At 43.1% G+C, this 27,614-nt stretch overlaps 1 protein-coding gene across 3 annotated transcripts in view; it reads left to right on the top strand.

Annotated features, from left to right (window-relative positions):
• The window catches only part of ZFPM2 (zinc finger protein, FOG family member 2), a 513,834-nt gene extending 495,913 nt beyond the window's left edge, over window positions 1-17,921 (top strand). For 2 of the 3 annotated variants that reach the window (XM_075549372.1, XM_075549375.1), the window contains 3 exons: window positions 4,057-4,263; window positions 10,100-10,324; window positions 14,417-17,920. In XM_075549372.1, the coding sequence (XP_075405487.1) occupies window positions 4,057-4,263; window positions 10,100-10,324; window positions 14,417-16,908 (2,924 nt within the window). In that variant the 3' untranslated portion in view covers window positions 16,909-17,920. Of the gene's footprint in view, window positions 1-4,056; window positions 4,264-10,099; window positions 10,325-14,416 lie in introns of all 3 variants that reach the window. The other variant, XM_075549373.1, reaches the window with a different exon arrangement.
• Window positions 17,922-27,614: the final 9,693 nt, after the last annotated feature.

Below are 27,614 nucleotides of genomic sequence, written 5' to 3'. Positions count from 1 at the left end.
GCTCCTGACTGACACCTGTCAGTGGTGCTGTGCGTGATTAAGATGCTAGCTTTGTGGCTTGGCATCACATTGATCTGCTTTTCCAAACCAGAAACCGCACCCTTTTTCGCTCAGCTCCGTCCCGGAAGCGTTGATGCTGCTCCAGAGGCCGTCCCTGCTGACATCTCCCACCCCTTGAGTTCGTGCTTCTCCCAATCTGGAGACCTCTCCTCCCCTGGGCGGGGTGTATGCGGGTGGGTGTAGGTGTGCCTGTGTAAAGAGTCTGGTAAGTCATTCAAATAAGTGGATTCCAGATCCTCACCCTGAGCCAGACCCAACTGGTTGCATTCAAAACTCCCACCCAAATTCAGCCTTTTCCTTGGTACGATCTGGCTAATGTATAAAAGGAGATGAAATGTTAAAAACATAAAATAGGAAATGCCAGTGAATACATCTGAAAACAAATCTGTATTGTAATTGTCAAGATATTTAATTGTGTAGAAAAGATTTTTGTTTCTGCCATTGATTGATTGATTGAACATCTGGTTCAAATTTTGAGCACAGAATTCTGAAGGACCCTGTAACAGAGCTCACTGCCATGATCAATATTGGGGTGCTTAGTGAGAACCTTCTCTAACCTGTTTCTTCCCAGGGTGCCTGATTCCACACACTATCTTATTTTGTGAAAGATACCCACAAGTGGATTCAGCCATAAGGTCAATAAAGTTGATCTGAAAAGCCAGGACTCTGATAGAAAAGTGTGTGAAGCCTATCAGATTGTGACTCATTGCTCTCCGTCCCCACTTCCTTATTACACAGACTCGCTGAATAAACTGTATCCCAGAAGAGAGAGAAGGTGGGCATGAGTGCCTTCTCCACAGCTGGACGTTGTTTGGATCTGCATGCGATCAGAAGACATAGCCACCAAAGGCAGGAGCCTTCTAGAGGGGGCAGTAGCAGCAGCAGAAATGCAGCCACTTAGCACTTTGCACTCTCATCTAATTCCATAGTCAGACATTCTCGCTTCCGTTATTTGTAAATAATCAAGACCAATGTGAGTTTCTTGTCTTTAACTGTGGTGAATGTGCATGCTCTCAGACACAATGATATCACAGTAAGGAAAATAAAAATATGTTTCTCTAATATTTTAGGATATGGGTAGAACTTCCACACGCCCTTGAAGTCAATAATCTTAGCTTTTATTTTGTTCATAGATCTCTACTTTCACCAGTTGTGAATGTGTTTGCTGTCTTTTAAAAATAATCTGCTCCTTTAATGAATTTTCCAGGTTTTCTCAAAACAATATCCTAGTTCTTCTGTATAACTGTATCATACCTTATGCTCTTCCACCAGTTTTTTTTTTAGTAAATTGTTTAAAAATGATAATCCCTTTGAGGGCGGAAAACAATGAAGTGAACTTGAAAAGACAGTTTTGCTGAGAGATAAACAGTGATCTTACTTATCAAAATGGGTACATGTTTGGCTGACTTAGTAAATACAACGTAGTGCCTGATAGTATATACACAATGAGAAAAAATAGGCTTTATAACATATCAGGCATGCACATGATTTCAGGCATGACTATATAGGAACCCTATCTAGGCTGAGAGTGTAGATAACAAAATATAAGTGCTTTGCCTGTCTAAACACGTTAAACAAATGAGCGTTCACTATCACATCCCAATACATTAGAAGATAGACGTGCATAGTTAATTTTCTCTTTAATGCACCACACATGATCATTTGAAGTACGGAGCTAGAGTGTATCTTCGTGTTTGAAGAAAGGGTTCTTTTCATTTAAACAAATCTTTAGTTTTAAAAGCCTGTTTGAAAAGAGTCTGTGGCGGCAGATCATCTTCTCAGGAAGTTCAGTCGGGCTAAATGGAGATAAAGAGGGCACATTATAAAGACTATCATATAAGTAAAGATCACTCGGACCGCCGCCCCCTCCCCTTCTTCCCCTTCCTCCCAAAGGTAACTCCCAAAGAGTACATGGGAAGGTGAGTGCATCTACCTGGAGTTTCAGTGTTACTTTCTGGACTGTAGGAGCTTTTGTTGATTGAATACAAATATTTGAAAAGGGAAGGAAAGAAAGAAGAGGGGAGACAGAAAAAGGGAGAGGAGAAAGAAAGAATGCCTTCAGAAGTTCTGACAGAATCACCGCAAAGGCTCACCTGAAATCGATCTGCGGTTGGGTCCCAGTGGGCTTTGACCTTGGACAGTATATTAACAATAGAAAAGAATGGTTAAGACCTGCAGAAGGCCCTTATGGCAAATGGTTATGAAACATCAATACAGATAATACCCAGCTGTAATAGGCAGGTTTATTGTGCCAACCTGGCCAATAGGAACATGTGGGATTAATCAGATCCCAGTTTGATCTAAGGGCAAAGATAAATGGTTTGGCAAGGCCCTCCCTTCTCTCTCTTGCTCTCTGGTGATGGGACCAGCATGTGGCTGCTTTAGCTAGTTCTGTGACTCAACTTGTGAGCTACACAACCTGTGGGACAAGTCAACCATGGATCGTATCCCTTGAGCTTGAGGTTCTTTCAAGACATGGTTTGCCACACTGCTGGTGTGTACATAACTTGAGCTTGAGGTTGGCGGATCCCATTGTCTTTCATTGCTTGAGTCTTGTATCCCATCTGGGCCTGCTTCACTAAGCTCCTGAGCTGCTGACTGTTGGTAAGCTCACCCTGCTGCTTGCTGCCTGTGGGCAGACTCTGCCTGCATTGCCTGAGGGAAGACTCAGCTGTCTGCTTCCTTGACCTTGGACCTGGCAGCCCTTGAAGGACTTCCGGTATATTAACTATTCCACAGAAGTGAATTGAACTGAGACCTCTGTACTGCTCTGTGGACTGATTAGCTGTTGTATTCCTTTGCACTGTATATACCTATCCATATGTATGTGTAATCATAAGTGTCTTGGTTTTGTTTCTCTGGAGAACCCTGCCTAACATACCAACTTAGGAGGGGGTTTGGACAACTCTATCCCAAATTGGTTCTGACGCATCAAATATCTCCCCCCTCCCCTTTTATTCCTTATTTTTTTCATTTTATTATCAGTATCTCTACAAATCCTATCAGCAGCCTGGCTTGTTTTGTTAGCTATATTGTTGGGATGTAAGCAGTGGAGGTGTTATACAACTCAGCTTCAGATTCACATCAGATGCTTCTTGTGGGGGGAAATGATGGACAGAGTCACATTTGCTGCAGGCCTGCTCTAGAACGACGTGAAGGCCAGTACCCTAACGAGGAAGCTGGAGTTGGCATGGCTGTCGGGCTTCCGTGGGCAGTTCAATGCCTCTGTGCGCTTAGAGTGGAGCCCTGCTCAGTGTTACATGCCCCAGCTCTGAGCAGGCCAAAGCCTGCTGCTGCTCTGCTGCATTTGAACCGTGGCGTAGAAACGCGATCTCTGCGAGGGATCATCTGAGAATAGTAACAGCAACCTTTATGTGGAACATATTAATGATAAGATGGACAAGAAACCTCCCCCTCAAAAAAAAAAGTTCCTAATGATAACACATATGTGCCATGCGTTAGGGACCACGTGCATAGAGATTCTCAGTCTTCCCCTAAGAGGCCAGGTGGTCCAGTAGTTAAGCACTTCACTGCAAACCAGAAGGTTGCAATTTCTCCACAGGAGAAAGACTTTGAATACAAATAATTTGAAAAGAGGAAGGAAGAGGGGAAGACAAAACAAGAGGTGGGGAGAAAGAGCCGTCTTCACAGAGTTCTGAAAGAATACCTGCAAGGGCTCACCTGAAAATCGATTTGCCATCGCTCCTCTCCTAAAGATGACAGCTGAGAAAACTGTTGGGCCCACATATCTCTGAGCAAAATCTAGTCAGCGGCGCCTAACAACAAAACCATCTCCTGCTACGGGTCTCCGAGTTTCTCATGGAAGACGAGGCATATAGATTTCTCCCCAGGAGCCGAGTCCAGCTGCTGTCTTGATCCAGCACTCCCCCTCAGAAGAACTGATGAGAAAAACCTGAGAGGATGCTATTGACATCAAAGTGGAGTGGGGCAGACTGGAGCCATCTATGTCAATTCTTTCTCTTTTCTTCTTCACAGGGGGTCAGCTCTGGTGCACCACCACAAAGGCCATCTCGGAGGGGGAAGAGCTAATTGCCTTTGTGGTGGATTTTGACTCAAGGCTACAAGCTGCCAGTCAGATGACTCTTACAGAAGGGATGTACCCGGCCCGCCTCCTGGACTCCATTCAGCTGCTTCCCCAGCAAGCTGCCATGGCTTCTATTTTGCCTACGGCAATTGTCAACAGTAAGTGCCGACTGTAGCTTTGTAGACGTGAGGGGTACTTACGGGAAGAGGGAGCGGGGTGAGGGGAATGCCTGAAAGGCAACCAGAGTGGACTTGTTTCTTCCAGCCTTATAGTTTTCTTTGATTCTCTAACAGTAATTTTTTTTAAAACTTGTAATCAATATGAAAGCATGTAATGAGACATTTTATTTTATGGTTTTGGGTGCTACGCCTTTGAAATCCCACATATAATTTATGTTCAATAAGTCTTGGTGCATAGTCACCCAGCAACTTAGGTTCCCAAAGAACAATCCCCAGTCCCACTGCTCAGGGGCCGGTGGTAACATGCATCACAGAGTGTCGTGTTCTCTGTAGTGTGCTCAGTTTGTTCCCTGGTCCCTGAGTCTCCCTGCCCCTCTGTCTGCTCACAGCTTTGGAGTAAAGGTGAATCTTTGGGTGTCATGCTGATGGTTTTTTAAGTAGGGCAGGGTCTTACAAATCATATTCTTTATGTTTGGTGTTGCTTTGCTATTTTGCTAAAAGACGGTTTCAAGGAATAGGCCATCTTCTGGGTTGAAAGAGTGTTTCCATGTAATAATCTCAGGGACTCCTGTTCTCTATGGTTCCAGTTTATCTGGCCTTTTGTTGTTTGTGTTTTACTCCATGTTTTTCTCCCATTCCATTCAAGGCCAAGTATCATAATCCCAGTAGAATAATCTGTGATATAAGCTGGGTGCCATCTACTTCTTCTGGTCTCAGGGTCAATGAGGTTATGGGCCATGTAGACTTGTTTCTTCTTTGTGCTTTTGGTTAGCTTCTTCCTGTTTTACTCCTGGTGGATACAGACCCATAGTTGTGTCTGACATGGCCACTCACAAGCTATCCAGGCCTCATTTGATACTCACTTCACTAGGATACTGATCACAGTTTTTCAACAGTTCAAAACCACCAGGCACCTTGCAGAAGAAAGATGAGGCTTTCTACTCCTGTAAAGATGTATAGCCTCAGGAATCCAGAGGGACAGTTCTCTTCTGTCCAATAGGGTCAGAATCGACTCCATGGAAGTAAATTTGAGTGAGTTACAGATATTTCAATGAACACTAAAGGCATATTGGGCTATTGACTGAGCTGTTACCTGCAAGGTTCATGGTTCAAACCCACCATTCGATCTGAGGTAGAAAGGTGAGTCTGTCTGCTCCCAAAAGATTTAGTCTCAGAAACCCAAAGGTACAGTTCTGTACTGCCCTAGAATGTCATTATGAGTTGGAATCAATGGAATGACATTGAATTGTGTTTGTTTTTTACTTATATTTGTTCTTATTGGCATACACACCCTTAACTACAATTTGCTTATCCACATGTACACGCTTGTGTGTGTGCTGAGCTCATTACATCCACGTTTTGGTATATACTTTTCTTATCACCAGAAAAATAGTCTCTATTCTATAGAGCATACTTTCCGCACCCTACTTTTCCCGACATGTCCTCTTTCCCTGTAACCATCCATCAACATTGGTCTATCTTTATCTATTCTTCTTCTCTTATGGATCCTATAACGTTGTTGCTAAGTGCTGTCAAGTCAGTTCAGCCTCAAGAGACCCTATATACAACAGAATGATTCACTGTGCCAGACCTGTGTCATCTCACAATTGTTGTTAGGTTTGAGCCCATCTTCAATCTGAGCTATGTCAACTCAGCTCCTCAAGGGCCATCCTCTTTTTTTGCTGTCCTTCTACTCTACCAAGCCTGATACCTTTTTCTAGAGACGGATCTCTTCTGACAGCCTGTCTGTAGCATGTGAAGTCTCTTCATCCTCATTTCTCTGGAGAACTCTGGCTAGCAGTTCTAGCAGTCCATGAGATACCCAGTGTTCTTTGCCAGCAGCAAGGTTCAAATACACTGATTCTTCTCTGGTCTTCCTTAGTCAGTGACCCAACATTCACATGCAGATGAGCCCATTGAAAACCCTAAGGTTTGGGTTAGGTGCACCTTAGTGCTCCAAGAAAGAGCCTTGCTCTTCAACACTTTAAAGAGGTCTCGGACAGCAGATTTATGCAATATGTCCGTTCATCACTTGACCACTGCTGTCATGAACAATGATTGGGAATCCAAGCAAGATGAAATCCTTGACAATTTTAATTTTTCGTTTATGTTACCTATTAATCCAATTGTGAGGATTTGTTGTTGTTGTTTAACATTGAATTGTAATCCATACCAAAGGATCTATACTTATATGCTTGACTTATTTAGCATATATTAGCCCTCCAGGTTAATCCATATTATAATATGTTTCAAGGTCTCATCATTGTCCTTCATGGTTGTGAAGTATTCCATTGCGTACGTGTACCACAATTTGTTTCTTCATTCATATATTAATGGACACTTCAGTTATTTCCATTTATTTCCTGTTGTGAGGAAATACAGCAAGGAATATCGATGTGTAATTAAAAGGTAATGTGATTTTTCCACAAACTGGTTTTCTCATTACTTCGAGGTGTTTAGCTTATAAATACCCTAAGAGTAGGATTGTTGGATCATAGGGTAGTTTGATTTCTAGGGTCTTGTTGGTTTGTTTTTGTTTGTTTGGGGTGTGTGTAAAAGCCAAACATTTTCCATAGAGGTTGTACCATTTGACAGTTCTACCACCAAAGGATAAGGGTTTTGATTCCCCACATCATCACCATCATGTGGTGTTTGCTTGTTGTCAGTGCCCCTTGAGCAGGGGCACAATAGTGCTTCATTGTCCTTTGGATTTACATCCACACGGCTAATGACTATGAACGTCATAAATCCACTGACTACTTACGTGGCCTCTTCTGTACAGATTCTTTTTTTTTTTTTGTCTATGCTTCATCCCCCGCCCGCCCCCCTCCCTACCCCGGCACCCCCACTATCCGCGTGCAGGTTCTTATGGTTCAGTGCTTTGCGTGCGCTAGTTTATCCAGCCTTAACCTTTGTAATGCTCACCTAAGGACTGGGGGAGACTCCTCAGATTGAGTGTACTTCCTCTTTCCTTGATGAGAAAGAAGGTGGGGGAAGATGCTGAGAGAAGATAAAATTATTTAAAGAAAGAACAAAATAAAGAACATAGCACGAACAGGAAGGGGAAAAAGCGCAGAAGATAGAAGATGCTAATTTGGTTGTAAGTGATTGTTAACGGAGTTCAGTGTGACAGTGAAAACTTGAAACACTGTCATCGAGGGTGGTCGATTTTTCCATTCTGAATTGTAACCTGTTCATTTCTTTAATAAAGGCCCCCATCGTGAGTGCTGTAGGAGGAAGGTCGGAGGGTGGAGGCATGGTGAACTGCCACCTTAAAGTAATTGGCGTTGGTCTAATGTTCAGTTTGATTCTCTGTCCTTCGTGTGAGGTCAGCAGAGGTCAGATGTGACCTTGACAGCATTTTTACAGTTCTGCGCATATCCTTTACCCATTTAGTGACTGCATCATTTGTCTTTTTGTTGAGTTATTGTTGTTTTCCAGAGATGTTAGTGGTTAGGTCCTTGTCAGATACTTTCCAAAGCTCTTCCCCCGGCCTTAGGTTGCCCATTTACTCTTTCAATTATAGGTGGTATCGCTCCCTCCTCATAACGTTTGCTGCCACAGCCGTGCCAGAGCATCTTGTCGACATGCTTCCTGCTTGTCGTCGACCCTCTGTGTACCAAGCAGAATGCCTTTGTCCAGAGTCTGGACGCTCCGAAAACATGACCAAAGCCCATAAAACAAAGTTTTACCATGATCACTTACTTCTAAGAAGCATCCTGGATGTACTTTTTCCCAAAACATAGTTTTTTCGTCCTTCAGAATTCTTCACCAATACCATAAATCAAAGGCATCAATTCTTATTTGATCATAATTATTCATTGTCCAGCTTTCACATGAAGATGAAGCAATTGAAAATACCGCTGTGTCAGGCTGTGTCAGGCTGTGTCAGGCTGTGTCTGTCAGGCTGTGTCTATCAGGCTGTGTTGATTGGGTCAGGCTGGGTCTGTCAGGCTGGGTCAAGCTGTGTCTGTCAGGCTGTCTGTCAGGCTGTGTCAGACTGGGTCAGGTTGGGTCAGGCTGTGTCTGTCAGGCTGTGTCTGTCAGGCTGTGTCAGGCTGGGTTAGGCTGTGTCAGGCTGGGTCAGACTTGGGTCAGGCTGTGTCTGTCAGGCTGTGTCTGTCAGGCTGTGTCTGTCAGGCTGTGTCTGTCAGGCTGTGTCTGTCAGGCTGTGTCTGTCAGGCTGTGTCAGGCACACCTTAGCCCTCAAAGCTACATCTTTGCTTCTTAGCACTTTCGCGAGGTCCTTTGAGCAGATGTAACCCGTGCGCCCCCTCTCTTGGTTCTGGGACTGCTGCTTTCATGAGCGTCCATTGTGGATCCAAGTAAAGTGAAATCGCGACAAGTTCATTCCTTTCCCTCTTTAGCGTAAGGTTTCATGTTGACCTAATTTGTGAGGAGGTTTGTTTTCCTTACATGGAGGTATAATCCATACACAAGTCTGTAGTGTGATCTTTACCACTGTTCCAATGCTCTTCGTTTTCATGAAACAAAGTTGTATCATCGACACGTTGCAGGATGGTTAGTGAGTCTTCCTGCCATCCTCCCTGTGTTCTTCTTCATCCAGCTTCTCAGATTACATGCTCAGCAAAAAGATGGACTCACGATATGGGAAAATCCTTGCATTAAAGGTTACTTACCCCTAAGAAGGCTAAAAGCTACATTGTTACTTCTTCTACAGTAGAGTGACTGCAGTGTTCTTTGATTCGAGGTAAGAGGGCTTTGTTAGCACAGCTGCCAGGAGTACCTCACATGATTGTTGAGATGCTCCAGGGTATGAATGCTAATTCCAGTGATATGGACACGTACACGTACACCCTGTTTACATTCTATGATCAAGATACTATTGATCTCAAAGAACTCACCACAGGAATGAGGAGCCTTTGTTCTCATCTTTGAATTAGATAACTCCTTCAATCCCTCCATCCATAAATATTTTACTAAATAGACTGACCCTGTGAATAGTCTAAATCTAAATAACTTGGGTGTGGAGCGTAAATAATGAACAGTAGTAGTGGTGTCTAATGTGAATACTACATTTTATTTAACCTGTGTATTACATGGGCTGCTCTTACTTCCCATTCACTAGACATCGGTTCCTACGCTCCTCTTTCCTGACACACAGTCGCCTGAGGCATCCTCTCTAGGCCATGGAGTGTGCCACCCCCCACAGACTGTAGTTCACCTGAAGTTCACAAATCAGTAGTGCAGATGCTTCTGCCGAGCATTGCCCTCTGTGCCCCTCTCCCCGCGTTCCTCTGTGTTTCTTATATGAACGTGTATTTTTTCTAAGTCATAAACAATACTTAAACATACATGTCTCTTGGATTTTTAATGCCAGAGATGCCTACCAATTTCTCAGCGTTCTGTAGGGAATTAAATTGTGTTGTTGAGTTTAACAATTCTTTAAGAGCCAGCCCAGTCCTGTAGACCAGTGGTTCTCAATCTGGGGGTTGTGGCCCATTTGGGGGTTGAATGACCCTTTCACAGGGGGCATCTGATTCATAATTTTATGAGGGGGGGGGTGGTTTCACCACCACATGAGGAACTGTATGAAAGGGTTGCGGCCTGAGGAAGGTTGAGCACCACTGTGTAGACCGTCACCCATGGCCATACTCAACACCGTGTGTAGACTGTCACCCATGGCCATACTCAACACTGTGTGTAGACCATCACCCATGGCCATACTCAACACCGTCCAACCGGCTGATTCAGAGCCTGAGAGCAGCTCTGAGGACAGTTGCACCGGATCCGCTTTGTCCATGGGGGGTTCCACGTGGGCGGCCGCTGACTGTCCCTGTGTTGTTGCCTACAGAGGATATATTCCCTTGTAAGTCCTGTGGCATCTGGTACCGGAGTGAGCGGAATCTGCAGGCCCATCTAATGTACTACTGCAGTGGGAGGCAAAGAGAAGCTGCTCCGGTGTCAGAAGAAAATGAAGACGGCGCTCATCAGGTTTCCAGCCTGTGCCCCTTCCCCCAGTGCACCAAGAGCTTCTCCAACGCTCGGGCGCTAGAGATGCACCTGACTTCACACAGTGGTGAGTGCTTCCCGGGCTTCTTCTATTGCTGCTACAACTTGATTCTTGTAAACATTCATGTGTATTTACAGACACACATGCATGTCTAAAGCAATTAGTGTTCTTTCTGATACCATTAGGATAGTCTACTCGAGGGATTTAGGCCCCAATTCTTTTTTAAAAAATCATTTTATTGCAAATTCTTACAGATATTATAACAATCCATCATTCAGTTAGATCAGGCGTAATTGGACAATGACTACCACCATCTTTTTCAAAACATTTTCTTTCTTCTTGAACTCTTTGATATTGGATCCCCTTCATCCTCTCCCTCCTCCATCCAGGAACCCTTTTTATATTATAAATAATAATTATTATTATGATTATTATTTGCCATCACTTACACCTTCCACTATATCCCTTCACCTACAATTCTGTTATTCGTTCTCCTCAAGTGGGATTATACAGTCATCTTTGCTATCAGGCCCCCCTCTTCCCACACCCGCAGGGAACTGTTGCACCTATTACTATTTCTGCTGGCTTTATATAGCTTGGATTTCATGCATCAGATGATCCTGATTATATAAATGAATACATGCATGTCCAACAAGATTAATGAATTAAACTGGGACAATAATTGTATTAGTCTGGGTAGACTAGAGAAACACATTTATACACACTCATATATGTTTAAGAAAGAGTTTTATATATAAGAGCAATTGAATATTGAGAAAACATCCTGGCCCAGTCCAGATCAAGTCCATAAGTGTGATATTAGCCCTATACTCGATATTAGCCTATATGCTCGATACAGTCTATAAAGCCCTCTTCAGACTCACAAAACACATGCGTGAACTCCAAATGCAGGAAGATCACAGGCCAGTGGATGGAAAGTCTTGTGGATCCAGTGGCAGTAGAAGCATCTCAGCACTGGTGTGAGTCGTCACGTGGCTCCTCCAGCTCTAGCGATCTAGCATAGCTCCATGTGTCTTGTCGTCAGGAATGTCTAGTAGGGGGTGAGTGTGTGTCCTGCCTACAGTGAGCTATTTATCTCTTTAGCACCTCCAAATGAGGTCACCAAGCTGCTATCTGACTGACAGGCTAAACTCCACCCCTTCATTCTGAATCCTCTCAAATTGACAACAGATTAAGTAACTACCACAATAATAGTAAGGGAAATAAATATTAAAGAACTAAAGGATAGTTATATGTTTCATCAGCGCTATACTGCACCCTGGATACATATAGCCTTTCTGTGAGGGACTGACCAATTGTCATATAGGTGGTTTTGGGTCTCCACTTTGTCTACACTTCTTCACGTCAATTTGATTACTTGTTTTTGAACTTATGATACCTATTCCTGTGGACACCTCATGATCACACAGGCTGATGTGCTTCTTCCATGTGGGCTTTGTTGCTTCCCTGATAGATGGCCACTTGTTTAACTGTAAGCCTTTAAGGACCCCAGATGCTAGTTCTTTTAATAGCCAGGCACCATCAGCTTTCTTCACTTTTGCTTATGCACCCATTTTGTCTTCTGCAATTAATGTCAAGAAGGTGAGTATCATACATTGCCACATTATTAAAGCAAACTGTTCTTGTACTGAGAAAAGATTTAAGTAAAAGTGCAAAGCCCATCTGTATTTTCATTGTGTTTACATATATCTATTGAGTAATATACCTAGTTTTATAGGTTTATATAAACATATCAATATTTATACCTATATATATGATTATTACTTTCTAGTTCTTTCCTCTTTTTCTTTTCTCTTTCCTCCTGATTGAGGCCCCAAATCATTAATGGCCAGACTACAAGCCAAATCTTTTTTCCATCTGAGGGAGAAAATGATAGCATCATTTTGGAAGAAAAGCTACAGTGTCCTTTGTATATTGTCATCAAGAATCACCATTTTAAGAGTGAAGTGATCGCTAAGAACTGATCATAGTGTTCCCACTTGGTAGGGACGAAATTGTGAGCACATAAAACTCATTATTTGTTTATTTGAAACAAAGCTATCATTTGGATAGATCCAATTAAACTCATACTTAATAGAAATTAATTTTTAAATGTGGACATTGAAATGTTCTTGATTTCCATCATAACAGTGCACATCATAACAGCCTAGTTTGTTGTTATGATCTGTTTGTACTATGTATTTTATTTCTTTTAGAAAAATTAGGCAAAATATACAAACTACCCCTCCCCCAACGAAACTCTTAATGGCAAGGTGGCAAGTATCTGCACTTTAATTTTAGAGTTGTAGGCCTCACTATTGTTAATCAAATAGCATTCAAATTTCCCCATTTTTAAAATTGAAGTTAATCAACTGTACTCAATTATTGCTAACCTGTGATATTTTGGGGACATTCCTTGATGGGGCAAACCAGAGCTTGCCCTCACTCTTCTTCAATAGCTATAGTATGAAAATTAAAGAAGCGGATTTTGCCAAAGTTAAATAATAAAAGTAATGAAACAGATGCTGGGTTTCATTTTAAATGTCTATGTGATGTAGGTCCAGTCATCCAAAGTGCTAGTCCACTGCACGACCTTGTCTTTGACTCTGATCTCATAAGTAGGCCATTGCCCATCCACCTGTGTTCTTCCTACACCCTGAAAATGACCTGCCTTCACATAAGCGCTGCCACTGGGGAAGCAGATTGGTTGTCCCAGATGGTGAGTTAAAGGCAATCACAAAACAAAGAAAAGAGACGGTGGAGTCCTTTCAGTGAAATAGAAAACTGAGGGTTGGATTGGTGAAAGAGAAAAGGAGACATCCTCTCTGTCACTATTGGCAGGAGCAGCTCTGGCATACATACAGCTCATAAATATAAAACACAGTTTTCCTGTCAGTCTGGAGCAAAGAGCGGAGGAGCAAGCCCGGTTTAGCCCTGTGGCAGCAAGTGGAGACCAGCATTGATCTTAGTGATGTTTACACACAAGTCAGTGGTGCCTGTCAAAATATTCACTGATTGACTAGAAATAGGAAGTGGTCAGTCATTTAGACGCTGGTCCTAAACAATTGTCTTAGTGTAATGGTGCCTACCAGCTGAATATCAGGGACAGACTATGTTCAGCAAAACTAATCAATAAAATTCTATATCCTTGCCAAAGATAAATCAGGAGGTTGTTACTTGCTTTACGGAACAGTTTCTAATTGGGTCCTTTTGAATAAAGATCTGACTCACTCAAAAAAAGTTTCTGTTGTGGAGTTAATTCTGACTCATAGAGACCCAGAAGGACAGCACAAAACTTCCCTCTGTGAGTTTCCAAGACTGTAACTCTTCATGAGAGTAAAAAGCCTTCTCTCACCAGCTGAGCACCTGGTGGTTTTGAACAGCTGACGTTGTGGTTATTAGCCCAATCTGTAACCACTATGCCACCAGGGCTCCTTTTTAAAGAGCCACCTCGTGTATTGAAATGTATTTGATCCTTCCACAAATCCAATGGGAATTCCAATCAAAGTCCATTTGTCCCCTAATATAGAGCCAAGCGTCGTAGGAAGATTGGATTCAAAATGATAAAATCTGTAGGTTTGCATGTGGCTGCGTCACTGAATAACTTTATTATCATCTTCAATACCCTTGGGCTCTTTCAGTTGGTTGCCAAAAATGTAAAATGAGCACAATATCACCACTGACATAAAAGACATTAAAGTTCTCTGGAAATGGTAAAGTGCTACTACTGTTATAGCACACAATAAAGCAGGTGGCATACACACACACACACACACACACACGAGCTGACATCACAAATGAGCTTTTTAAGATTGTCTATTCAAGACAAAGAGCTCTAGTAGCATAATGGGGTGCAAGGCGGGCTGCTAATCACAAGGTCAGAAGTTCGAAACTCCCAGCACGCCCACAGGAACAAACACTCACAGGCACTGCTGTGGAGTAGATGCTCACTCGGTGACCAGGTGTGAGGCTTTTTACCCTCTTCAGAGGGTTTTTTAAAGTTACAGTCTGAAACGCACAAGGGCAGTTCTCCTCGGTCCCATTGGCTGACTCGATGGTGGTGGGGAAGGGGCGAGGACATTGGATCGTTGGTGAAGGTTTTCCTTTGAAAACCAACTCCTGCGTTTCTCAGCCCTCTTATTTTGTATGTCTTTGCAGGAGTGAAAATGGAAGAGTTTCTGCCCCCGGGGGCGAGTCTAAAATGCACCGTTTGCAGCTACACGGCTGACTCTGTGATCAACTTTCACCAGCACCTGTTCTCCCATCTCACGCAAGCCGCCTTCCGATGTAGTCACTGCCACTTCGGCTTCCAGACGCACCGGGAGTTAGTGCAGCACCAGGAGCTCCACGGCCCTGGCAGCAAACTCCCCCGAGAGGGTGACCTGGAGCACTCTCCAGGGGGCACAGAAGACAACATCCCGCCAGCCGCCGACTTGCTGCCCAGAAGCGAACTTCCTCAGAGCCAAAAGTCCATGCAGACGAAGGATGCGAGCTCGGACACGGAGCTGGATAAGTGTGAGAAAAAGACACAGCTGTTCTTTAGCAACCAGAAGCCGGAGCTCCAGCCCACAGCAAATAAGCAGAGCTTTGCCTATACAAAAATCAAGTCTGAGCCCTCGAGCCCGAGACTCGCCTCCTCTCCAGTGCAGCCTAATCTGGGACCCTCCTTCCCGGTGGGCCCGTTCCTGTCGCAGTTTGCTTTCCCCCAAGATATCACAATGGTCCCGCAGGCTTCAGAGATCCTCGCCAAGATGTCTGAACTGGTCCATCGGCGACTGAGGCATGGAAGCAGTAGCTACCCGCCTGTCATTTACAGCCCCTTGATGCCCAAGGGCGCCACTTGCTTCGAGTGTAACATCACATTCAATAATTTGGATAATTATCTCGTGCACAAAAAGCATTACTGCAGCAGCCGATGGCAGCAGATGGCCAAGTCCCCAGAGTTCCCTGGTGTCTCCGAAAAGATGCCCGAGGCCGTGAGTCCCAGCACTGGCCAAACCTCCATAAACCTTCTCAACCCAGCTGCCCATGCGGCTGATCCCGAGAACCCCCTTCTGCAGACAGCCTGCATCAATTCGTCCTCCGTGTTAGATTTAATTGGGCCAAACGGGAAGGGCCACGACAAGGACTTTTCCACTCAAGCGAAAAAGCTCTCCACCTCCAGTAACAGTGATGATAAAATTAATGGAAAACCTGTTGATGTGAAAAATCCCAGCCTCCCCTTAGTGGATGGGGAAAGTGACCCCAATAAGACAACCTGCGAAGCCTGCAACATTACCTTCAGCCGGCACGAAACGTACATGGTCCACAAACAGTATTACTGCGCCACACGGCACGACCCCCCGCTGAAGCGGTCCGCTTCCAACAAAGTGCCCGCGCTGCAGAGAACCATGCGCACCCGCAAGCGAAGAAAGATGTATGAGATGTGCCTGCCCGAACCGGACCAGCGGCCCCCGCTCGTCCAACAGCGCTTTCTCGACGTGGCCAACCTCAGCAGTCCCTGTACTTCCACCCAGGAAGCCCCAGACGCCCTCGGGGATTGTTACCACCCGAGATGTGACCTCTTCCCAGGCATCGTCTCCAAGCACTTGGAAGCGTCCCTGTCCATCAACAAGTGCGCGCCCGTTTCCAAATGCGACGCCACCCATCCCAGTGTTTCCTGCCTCGAGATGGACGCGCCCATCGACCTCAGCAAGAAGTGTCTTTCCCAGGCCGAGCGGACCACCGCGTCTCCCAAACGGCTGCTGGACTACCACGAGTGCACCGTGTGCAAGATCAGCTTCAACAAGGTGGAAAACTACCTGGCCCACAAGCAGAATTTTTGCCCGGTGACAGCGCACCAGCGCGCTGACCTGGGCCAGCTCGACGGCAAAGGGTTTCCCAACCCCGAGAGCGAGCGAAACAGCCCCGAGGTCAGCTACGAGCGAGGCGTCATCAAATGCGAGAAGAACGGGAATCCGAAGCAACCGTCCCCCAACGGCAATGTCTTTTCCTCGCACTTGGCCACCCTGCAGGGCCTGAAAGTCTTTAGCGAGGCCGCTCAGCTCATTGCGACGAAAGAAGAGAACAAACATTTATTTCTTCCCCAATGCCTTTACCCTGGAGCAATAAAGAAAGCGAAAGGGGCCGACCAGCTCTCACCGTATTATGGGATAAAGCCAAGTGATTACGTTGCCGGGTCCCTGGCCCTGCATAACACTGACCTAGAGCCCGGCACAAACGCCGAAAGCGAATCTCCGAAGGGCCAGGCTTTCTCAAATGGGTGTGCCGTGCAGAAGAAAGATTCTCTGCCGCTGGTGCCCAAAAACCGAGGCATGGTCATCGTTAATGGGGGACTGAAACCAGACGAGAGGCCTGCCACCAACCCGCAGCAAGAGAACCTTTTGCAGAACCCTCAGCACGAAGACGGCCACAAGTCTCCCTCCAGGATCGCTGAGAACCCCTCAGCCACGAATGAGAATGTCTCCCCAGGAATTCCCTCAGCAGAGGAACACTTGTCTAGTATAGCAAAGGGTGTGAATGGGTCCTCGCAAGCTCCCTCCAGTGGGAAATACTGCCGGTTGTGTGATATCCAGTTCAACAACCTTTCGAACTTCATAACTCACAAGAAGTTTTATTGCTCATCACACGCCGCAGAACATGTCAAATGAAATACCTGCACACACGAACATCAGTCACCTTTGGTACCAGTGTTTCGGATGGTGTTATACCCAGTCCAGAACAAAATTTAAAAAAATTTTTAAAAGCTGTTTGAATTGCATCTGGGCACCCAGAGGATGATTCATGCTGGCTGAGTTGAAGACTTACAGTGTAATTTCATTACAGTTCATTAGTCAAGTGTATTCTTGGTGCCATTTTCCAAAAAAAAAAATTAATTTATTTTACGAGCAGTATTCATAGCTGTGGTTATGTTATTTTTATTTAAAAACTTTATATTAAAGTCATTTGTAATGTTATTGTATAGTTATTGTGTAGCACATATGGTTTGCACTGTATAGTAGCTTTTAAAGAAAATAGTCACAAACAATACAGAAAAGCATTTTAGAAATAGCTTCAAAAGCACTTGTGTATCTTGATTTTTTTCTTATATGCTGTTGCAGATATATGTATATGCTAAAATATAACTTGCAAAGATGTTCTAAGTACACATGCTATCAGTTCGCCTTAAGATTTCAACCCTTGGATAATCAGGCTCCGTTTGCACTTTATATTTTAGCAGATACGGTTTCTTAGTCCCTAGGCTTTGCATTTGTATGTAGCAGTATGTTTCTGTCCATTTTCTTATCTTAAACATGTATGTTAAATGAAGATGGCAATTTTTTTCTTGTAAAGTACTTGTATTTTCTTTCGCTGATGCAGCCCTCTCGATTTTTAAACTTTGCTGTTAAATGCAATACTTTATAAAGAATGAACAAAATTACTGGAAGCAGTATTGTACGTAATTGAGGTAGTATTAATCAGTTTTATCTTTTGAAAGGCACAGTCTAAATCAAAACCCTAAACTCAATGCTGCAAGTATGAATTTAATTCATATATAAGATCTATTTAAACATAAGAGTAGCAATACTGCACCTGGTGATCACAAAGATAATGTTCTACTTCTGATAGAAATAATTTCTCAACAAATGTTGTTACTATGCATGTATATGGATGGAATAAAATTCCAGATTGTTGGAGAAGTGTGGTATGCTTTTTTCCCCTCTTGTCCTTCCCCCACCTAAAATACAAGGGAAACTATCAACCTACTCTTTGGAATAAGAATGAGCACTGAATAACTGGAGAAACAAGATGTCAGGCCAGGTAACAAACCATAGGTGTGAATTTTAGACATGCCTAATTAATAGAAATGTATTATATTAAAATAACTAGAGATTCCAGATTATGGCTTATTACTAGAAACTATAATTATGTATAATACACCCCATCTCCATTCTCCAGCTACCTTCCTGGATAAAGAGCCACTTCATGAATGTCGAGACAGTTGACAAAGCCTATACACAAGCATGGCGCACATGTGGATCAACTGGACCAACTTTCAGAGGTGGTTTCCCAGGCAGGTTTGCATTTGGATGAGTGGTAAGGTGGCATGATGAGGTGACTGGTGTGTGCTCACTGCAGTCGGGTTGATTCCAACTCCCAGAGGCCCCATAAGGCAGGGTAAAAGAGACCACAACTGTTGATGGGAGTAGAAATTCAAAAAGTTTATGTTTGCAAATTGTAAAAAACATCTCTCACACGTGTCATTTTCACACTCTATGGCTTTGTATATGGAAGGAGAGTAGAGAGTATAGACAATGTGGGTCATATCATGGAGGTGTTGTAGGGGACAAACAAGACCCCACATTCTAAATATAGTTTATGGATATTATTTATTAAATATTCAACAGGCAAAGACCCACTCTCCAAAGGAGGGAGACAACAGAACAAGGTTATAATTATAATCAAGGATTGACAGACAAACGACCTCTTGGGTAGCCTGAGAGAAGGATAAAGGACAGTAACAAGCATGATGGGTGTAGATTAGTACGTCACAGTTGCACGCAGGATGATAGAAATCAGAAAGAGACTATGATGGGGACATGTACATTATATCACGGTCTATATAGTATTTACATAATACTTATGTACTCTATATAGTTACTAATAGATAGTCTATATAGTAATTAGACAAGCTGATAGGCTTGGCTCAGGGCTCAGAGACAAAGATGGTCAGGATATACCTAATGACTGTGATCTTATTCCAAAATTCCATCTGGAATACACCCAGACAAGTCCCTAGGACACACCCAGGCTAGGCTGCCCTTCCCTGGACTGGCAATCTGCTTTCTAATACACTAGGCCTAAGGGCAAAGCGATTCACTTTGCTTGTTAATGGTCAGAAAGAATTTAATGGAGACTTAACATCCTGTTATGTGCCATTGAATCGGTTCTGACTCATAACAACACTGCACAGCAGAACAAAACATTGCCAATCTCAACATTTGTTCCTATGTCAGCCCATTGTTACAGTTGCGCTAGTGTCAGTCTATCTTGTTGAGGGCCCTTCCTCTTTTACCCTGTTGCTTTCATTGTTAAGCATAGCCTTTGGAAAATGTAGTACTCAGACGAGTTTAAACTCTAATTCAGAGGACACTATGGGTCAACAAGAGGAATGAAAATGTGCTTAAATAGACTTGAAGACACCCATTGTCAAACCAGCTAGGTAACAGACTACTGCAGTCTTAGAAACGCCCACTCTGGAAATGCAACAAACTAGCCTACCTAATACTCCCTAACAGCGAAGACGTGATACTTGCAGATAGGTTATGATACACTGTCAGCTGTCCACATTGGATTTGGACATACAGTGCATGCCCAGTATATAGAAATTTTAAAATACTGTGTTAACAAATAGGGAGCCCTTGGTGACATAACAGATTACATCTTGAGGCTGCTAACCACAAGGTCACCAGTTTGAAACCACTCCTCGAGAGAAAGATTCAGCTTGATTCAGTCTCGGAAACCCTCAGAGATTGGTTTATGCTATCATATCATGTAGGGTTGCTATTAATTAGAATTGACTCGGCAGTGAGATTGGCTTGGTGTCAAATACACATCTTCAGTTGAATATTTTTCAAATTAAAATGTTGGCCTTAACAGATGTGTTCCATGTCAGTTAGTGACTAAAGTGAGGGGCCCAGAAAAGGATAAGCATAAAGGACGAGTAGAGTCGTTAAACTCCTTGGAGATTAGGACTGGGCATGCCTAACAAGACTTCCTTTCTCAAAGCCTTTCTTTGTCTTTAAAAAAGAAGAGAAGGTGTCGAGCATATATTTAGGAAGCACCTATGAGGCATGAAGACAAAGAAATGTCAGGCAGGATTGCTTCCCTACTGGACCTTAGAATCTTTTCTCATCTCTGCTCACTCACAGAACTACTTGAGGAACATTCAATACACTGATGTTTTTGTTTTCTTTTACACTTTTTACTGAGAATTGGGTATTTACTGAGAACAGAGCAGATCATCAGTTTTACATTCTGCAGTTCATCCACGTTTTGTTTCGTTTCATTCATTGTCATCGCCCAGTGTACCACTGCGCATCCCACTTCCTCCCTGTTGTTTTTTTCCCATTCTTCTTTTTTCCTAACCCTCTGAACTGTGCCCTTACCCAGGAAGGGTCTCTTTAGGTGGGTTGTCTTGTACATCATACCTCACACTAGATCAAGGAAAGAAAAATTCATGCCAACAGGGTCTAGGGATTACCATATATACTTGAGTATAAGCCGACCCAACTATCAGCCAAAGCACCTAATTTTACCACCAAAACTGCCTTTAAAAAAGTGCTGAAAAACTTGGCTTATACATGAGTATTTACAGTATCTAGGAGATATCTCTATAAATCTGTGTTTATAATATGCAAGTAGTTTTAGGAAATAATGGTAAAATAGGACAAGGTTTGATGAACTAGCTATAAAGGATGGGTGTGACTAAGCAAAAAGGAGGGGAGCCAGGAAGAAAGCAATATGGGATGAAAGAACTGGAGAGTTTTATGGGCAAGGTAGAGCACTGGACATAATGAATGGTCCATTTTGGATTTTGAATTTCTTTTGTGCTATAAAAGAGAATGTGTTGTTTATATAGTTAAAACTAAATGCTATTTATAGAAGGGAGTGGCTACCATGTGCTGAAATACGAAATTCAGACCTGAATTAGACCCTGGAGAATATAGAGAAAAGGGATATTTCCACATGTGAATGTCATCATATATTACAGAATAAAAGTAGAACAAGTAGCCTATGAAGATGAATATTGAGTCCATTTCTTTTTCTTTTTTAGAAAAAAGATGGTTCAGATGGGAAAGTAAAAGAAAAGAATATAAATAGGAAACTGAAATCACAAGCCTTCACATGCCAGACAATGATTAATGAACTTGCCCAAATCTTGCCCCTTAAATAGAGTCAGTAAATGAGTACTGTGTTTACTAACAGTGAGGAAGGGACTGTGATGCCCACACGTGGAAAGGAGGAGATCCGTTAGATGGCCGTATTAGTTGGACAAAGGAGATAATGAGAGACTAAATAAGGTGTATGAAGAAGCGTGAGGCTGAGAACAGGGTGGTTTCATGAATATGTAGTTTGGTTGACTGTCACTGAGTCAGGTTCAACTCAGAGGGACCCTATGGACAACAGATAAAACACTGCCCAGTCCTGTAACGTGCTCACAATTTTTATGTTGAGCCCGTTGTTTCAGCCATTGTGTCAATCCCTCTTTCTCTCTGCTCCTCTGCTTTACCAAGCATGCTGTCCTTTCCCAGGACTAGTGATCAGTCATGATAACATGTCCAAAGTACGCGAGACAGCCTCTCCATCCTCGCCTCTAAGGAGCATTTGGGCTGTACTTCTTCTAAGACAGATCTGCTTATTCTCATACTTCAAATGAGAATATCTATTCTTCTTTGATCTTTCTTATCCCGTGTCTGATGAATGTATAACCAACAGGAATTAGGACACAGTATTGAAGGGGGAAAGATTTTTAGCTGTCACTGATCAAAATAACTTCATTTCAAGAAGAAAGCACTTAAGTTAGAATATTGGTATCAGTGGGGTTGTCCTGGAGTGGCCAATAAGAGGGCTGGTTAATATTGGCCTTTCCAATTGCACTGTGGAGTGGAAGTCTTTGACAGGATACCGTTGCTGGTTGTCATCAGGCAGATCTAATGATCAAAAGTCACAGACCAAACCAGATGTGCTCCCTAGGGAGTAAAATCTGACTCCCAGTGACCTTACAAGAGTTGCCCAGGCTCTGACTTGTACAGACCCACTCCAGTATCTTTTTCTCTTTCTCCCAATGAGCCGCTGAGGGTTCAAACCTTTCTGCTAGTTGCTGAGCGCTTTGACCTCCACTCCACCATGACTCCTTTGCAGAACAGTCAAAGGCCGCTCAATCAGAATATCTTAGGATGATATCTGAAGTTGTAAATTTTTAAAAACATTTTATTAGGGGCTCATACAACTCTTACCACAATCCATACATATACATACATCAATTGTATAAAGCACATCTGTACATTCTTTGCCCTAATATTTTCAAAGCATTTGCTCTCCATTTAAGCCCGTTACACCAGGTCCTCTTTTTATTATTAAATATTTTTTGGTCAAAGCAACCCAGGCAAGGTGTTCTGTCTGTGTGGTTCTTCCGTGACTGTAACTAAGAATATTTGAAGCTAACAAAGAGAATGGAAAACTCTGGTCTACACCAACATAAATTAAACAGCCGAATACTACGTATTTTTCTCTTTTTCAAAGGGTTGGTATATAACATACTTGGATGTTGAAAATCATGACAGTTTTAAGAGATTCAACATAAATGTTTTAATACATAAATTGAAACGGATAATTGAATGGTTATAGAATATGGGAACACTATTCAAAAACCTTTTCATCAGTCTGAACTCTTCCCTGCCTTTAATGGGCAGAGACTATAAGAGCCCAAAGTCACAAAGTTCATGAGTAAGAGTCAGAGACCTGAGTCTTGCTCTCATATAAATGCACCCTCACCACCACCAGCACACACACATACATACACACATCACATCATGCTTTGTCCACTAAACGAGAAGGCAAGTACTAAGGAAAATGATATCAACATCACCCAACCATCCTGTTCCCTAATCTGTGCCTTTATAAATGCCCACATTTTGATAACCTAGGTCCACAGCTGCTTGAATGCCAGATAATAAGATGGCTGCAGTGTGACGACTTTCATGAGACTGCTGCTTGCTGGGCACAACTGCCTTTTCCTGGCGATCACCGTTGACGTCACGGGATGAGATCTGCCTTTCTGTTGCCACATAATCATAGGTAGCAGATGCTTTTCCTCAATGCTGCACTGTACAGTAGAAACCAGCTAGCAACATTTCCTTGAAAGGCGGGGATATCAGAAGGGAAGAGCAATAAACAAAAGAACTCCCAGGTACTCCACTGGAAAAAGTAAGGCTTTTGTTTGTTTGTTTGTTACCTTTGTTATCATAAATTTGTGGGCTTAGTCAAAACCTAGTTATTGAAATAAATAATCCCTCCTTTTAGCTACTAACTTGACCTTGTATCTACTAGAGTCCTACTAGATTCATAGAGGTGACTGAATTTTTTTTAAGAGCAGCAATCTGATCCAACATCACAGTTGTCAAAACGTTGTGTTGGTCATAAACAATTTGACACGTCGCCCCCAGAGAAAGGCAGCATTTCCCTTAGCCTAGCCTCAAGATAATAGAGCCCCGGTGGTGCAGGTGTTATGTATTGGGCTGCGAACTTCAAGGTCAGCGGATTTTAACCACCAGTCATTCTGAATGCAGAGGCAGTCTGCTCCCGTAAAGATTTACAGCCTTAGCGACCTCAGGGAGGTGCTTCTTCTCTGTTTTATGAGTTGAAGTTGACTTGATGACAATGAATATGTATGAAACCAGCACCTCTAGCCCAGGAGATCCCAGCACACAACAAAACACTTCAATCCTAAATCTAAGAGTCTTAGAGACCAGAGATAGCAATAGCTAGTCTAAATTTTTCCTACAATGAATCTACTATCTTTGGGACCTCTTCTGATTTTCTCTGAGCAATTAGTTGCCTGAAGAACATGCACAATATAAGCCCACAGGAAATAAAAGATATAAGCAAAGGGCAAAATAAATGCACACTCCCAAAGAAAACTGTTTAAAAAATAAATCCAAAACAAGTAAAAACAAGGTTTGTTTATTTATTAGGCAATATTTTTTTCAATTAATTGACAGAGTTTCCAGGTTTCTTTAAAGCTATTGAATCTCAAACATTACATTTAAGAAATATCGGTTTTTTGATGCCCATCACCCAGTATATTAAGAAATATTAGTCAATAGATGAAAGTGGTAGTTTTTTTTATAACAAAGAGGACTTTTCCCCAAATTAAATTCAGGCATTATCTCTAAATTTCACATTCTTGCAGTACTCAAAAAAGCGTTTTTTCTAGTGTTTAATCATTGATAATTCAAAATAATATCAACTTGGATCACCATGTCACATAACAAAGAAAATGAATAAGTAATGGATATATCTTTCATTCAAGTAAGAGGAAATAAGTAATACTTCACCAAATGTTATTTTTACCATAAAATCATCTTCTACACCAGTTGTTCTCAACCTGTGGGTCATGACCCCCTTGGGGGTCCAATGACCCATTCATAGGGGTTGCCTGGTTCATAACAGTAGCAAATTACAGTGATGAAGTAGCAACGAAAATAAGGTTATTGCTGGGGGCGTCACCATAACATGAACTGAAAGGGTTGTGGCATGAGGAAGGTCGAGAACCATTTGGAAAAGTATCAATATTAAATTATTAGCATTTATAACTCAGAATTCTTTTATACTTAGCGGTGCATATAGATGAGCACCATATTATTTAGTGGAATTGAAACAGCCCAACTCCTCGTATCTTGAGACACTATAAATGAGTTCCACAGATGACACCATCTAGATGATCATAGACCAGTCAGCAAAAGGAGACTGGGTGTCAAAGTGGGTCAGCCACTCTGTAATAGGTAAGGAATTAGGTAAGGAATACTTGACACAGATAGGGTGTAATGGCCCTCAAAGAAGATTGGTAAACAGATGAATAACTAATAGAAATAAGAAAGAGCTGATGTGTCAATAAAGGGATACATAGTTGAGTGTTGACCTGATCTTGCCAGAAAGTTTTGAAAACATTGCCTTTTAGTATGGGGATCTAGAAACTGAGCCCTGCAGGTACGCTGAACTTCATTCCAACTGTGGTGATCCCACACGTCCCAGAACTGTGATCCAGATGGTTTCTGGTGACTGGTTCGGGGGAAGTAGATCAGCAGGCCTTGCTTCTGAGTTATCTGTGCTGAGTTCTCTAGAGAAGCAAAATGAATGATACTCACACACACACACACACAAAACTATGCTTTTAAAGTTTTATTGGAATATTATTCACAAATGGTACAATTCAGTAGTTCAAGCATACCCAGAAGAGTTGTTCAACCATGACTACAGTCATTTTCAGAACAGTCTTTAGATGCATGTGTACACACCACACACACGTACATGCAGACACACAGATTTTATATCAAGAAAATGGCTGACAGTTTTATATCAAGAAAATGGCCGACACAGTTGTAAAAGGGAGTCAGACGAGTCTGGTTCAAAGCTGAGGGTCAGATGTTCAAGTGGAGGCTTTTCCACACAGGAGCCGCTGCTGGGGCCACTGAACCAAGAAGCAGAAAGAAACATCAGCCAGGAAGCAGGAAGAAGACAGCCAGCCTCAAGGCTGCAGAGACAAGTGAACCCAAGGTCAGCAGATGCTGTGGCAGGTAGATGAGCAAGACACAAGATCTTGACCAGCTTACATGTGAAGAGACCACAGCCTCAAGGAAACTTCCTTTCAACTGTATCAGGACTGTGACCTTTTAAGGATAGCACTCCACCCTAATCTTTCCACCACTGCTTAGCTGCTCGCTGAAGTTCCCATCATGGAATTATTATAGAAGAGGCCTCAACTGCCAAACCTCAGAGAATTGTGGCCCAACCAAGTTGTTTTAAAAAACTCTATCTGCCACAGACCCTCAAGTGGAACTGGACATTCCAATCTTTAGACTGAATCCAGAACATTAACCATGTTCTCACACTGCGTGGTGTCTCATAACCAAGACTAACCCACACTCATTGCCATCTAGTCAATGCTGACTCACAGTTATTCCCTGTGGGTTTCTGAAATCATACCTGTTGAAGGCAGTACTAATCATACCTGTCGAAGGCAGTACAACATCCAGTCCTGCTGAGCGGCTGGTGGTTTCGAATTGCCCACCATGCAAAATGCAGCCCAACCCATAACCACTACATGCCCAAGGACATCCTCTCTTGAGAACAAGCAGTCCCAGGGTTAAGAATCTTGCCTTAGGGCCTGCTCTCCAACTCACTGCCATTGAGTCCTTTCAGACTCCTAGCGACCCTGTAGCACAGGTTAGAACTGCCGGTGTGTGTTGCTAAGACAAACTCTTTGTGAGAGGAGAAAACCTCATCTTTCTCTTGTGGAATGGCTAGTGATCTCGAACTACTGACCTTGACGTTAGCAGCCCAACAAGCCTGCTAGGTAAATTTGCCCTCAATTTGAACCAATTCATCCAATCCTTCAACAACAACAACAAAACCTCAAAGTGACTCCATAGGACAGGGGTACTGGCCCCGTGAGTTTCCAAGTCTGTAAATCATTAAGGGAGTAAAATGCCCCATCTTTTCCCTGTGGTGCAGCTGCTGGTTTTGAACTACTGACCTGGCAATCAACAGCCCAACTGGTAGCCACCATATCACCAGGGCTCCAGCACTAATTCCTTAGTCAACTCAAACTCACTACCGTGAAGTCAGTGCTGACTCATAGTGACCCCTGTGGGTTTACAAGACTATAACTGTTTACAGGAGTAGAAAGCCCAGACTTTTTTCTGCCGAGCTGCTGGTAGTTTCAAACTACCAACCATACAGACCGCAGCCCAACCACAACACCACAAGAACTAAACCCTTCTTGCAACAAATTCTCCATCGCAATCACTTTCATCGCTTGCATGGGCTCTAAAGTCTGGCTGCCTAAGAACTGTATGCATCTGTATTGATTCACCAAAAAATTTCACATAGAGGCACCAGAAGAGATCTTATTCATAACCCAGAGTCTGCTTGTATGATAAGATACGTTGATATATCAAGATTCATGACAATCTTGCTCCTCAGAGAAGATCATATATCTAGGTCTGTGATCACTTAGCTGCGTATATGATGTAGATCTTTCAAATGGGAACTTTTAGTTACAGAAGTGCTAGAAAGTCTGGAGGACATGGAAGATTGGACACCACAAGAAACCATTGCCACCGGGTTAGAGTTAGGGTCATGGCCAAGGTCAGGGTCAGGGTCAGAGTCAGGGTGAGGGTCAGAGTCAGTCAGGGTTAGGGTTAGGGTCAGGGTCAGGGTCAGGGTCAGAGTCAGGGGTAGGGTCAGAGTCAGAGTCAGAGTCAGGGTTAGGGTTAAAAAAAAAAAAAGAAAAGAAACCATTGCCACCAAGAGAGTTGGAGACAAGAGACAAGATGAGGCTGCTGCCGAAGTCTCTGTACAATTGGGGTGACTGCAGAAACCCAGGAATCCAAATGCTGCCTGACGGGGCAGAACCCCAGCAGCTCAAAATCCTCGCGCTGCCATACTTAAAGCCTGAGCCCGTGAATGTGAATGTGGGTAATGAGCCTGTTGGAACCCCACTGCCTTCCTGTTTGCCCCGGAGTCTGCCGTCATGTGCTGTGGCTGGACCATCCAAGCAGAAAACGACAGCTTCTCTCTGCCGCTTGTATTT

The sequence above is a fragment of the Tenrec ecaudatus genome, chromosome 5 (genome assembly GCF_050624435.1).
Source record: "Tenrec ecaudatus isolate mTenEca1 chromosome 5, mTenEca1.hap1, whole genome shotgun sequence".
Taxonomy (NCBI): domain Eukaryota; kingdom Metazoa; phylum Chordata; class Mammalia; order Afrosoricida; family Tenrecidae; genus Tenrec; species Tenrec ecaudatus.
This window is presented reverse-complemented; position numbering and strand designations above follow the sequence as displayed.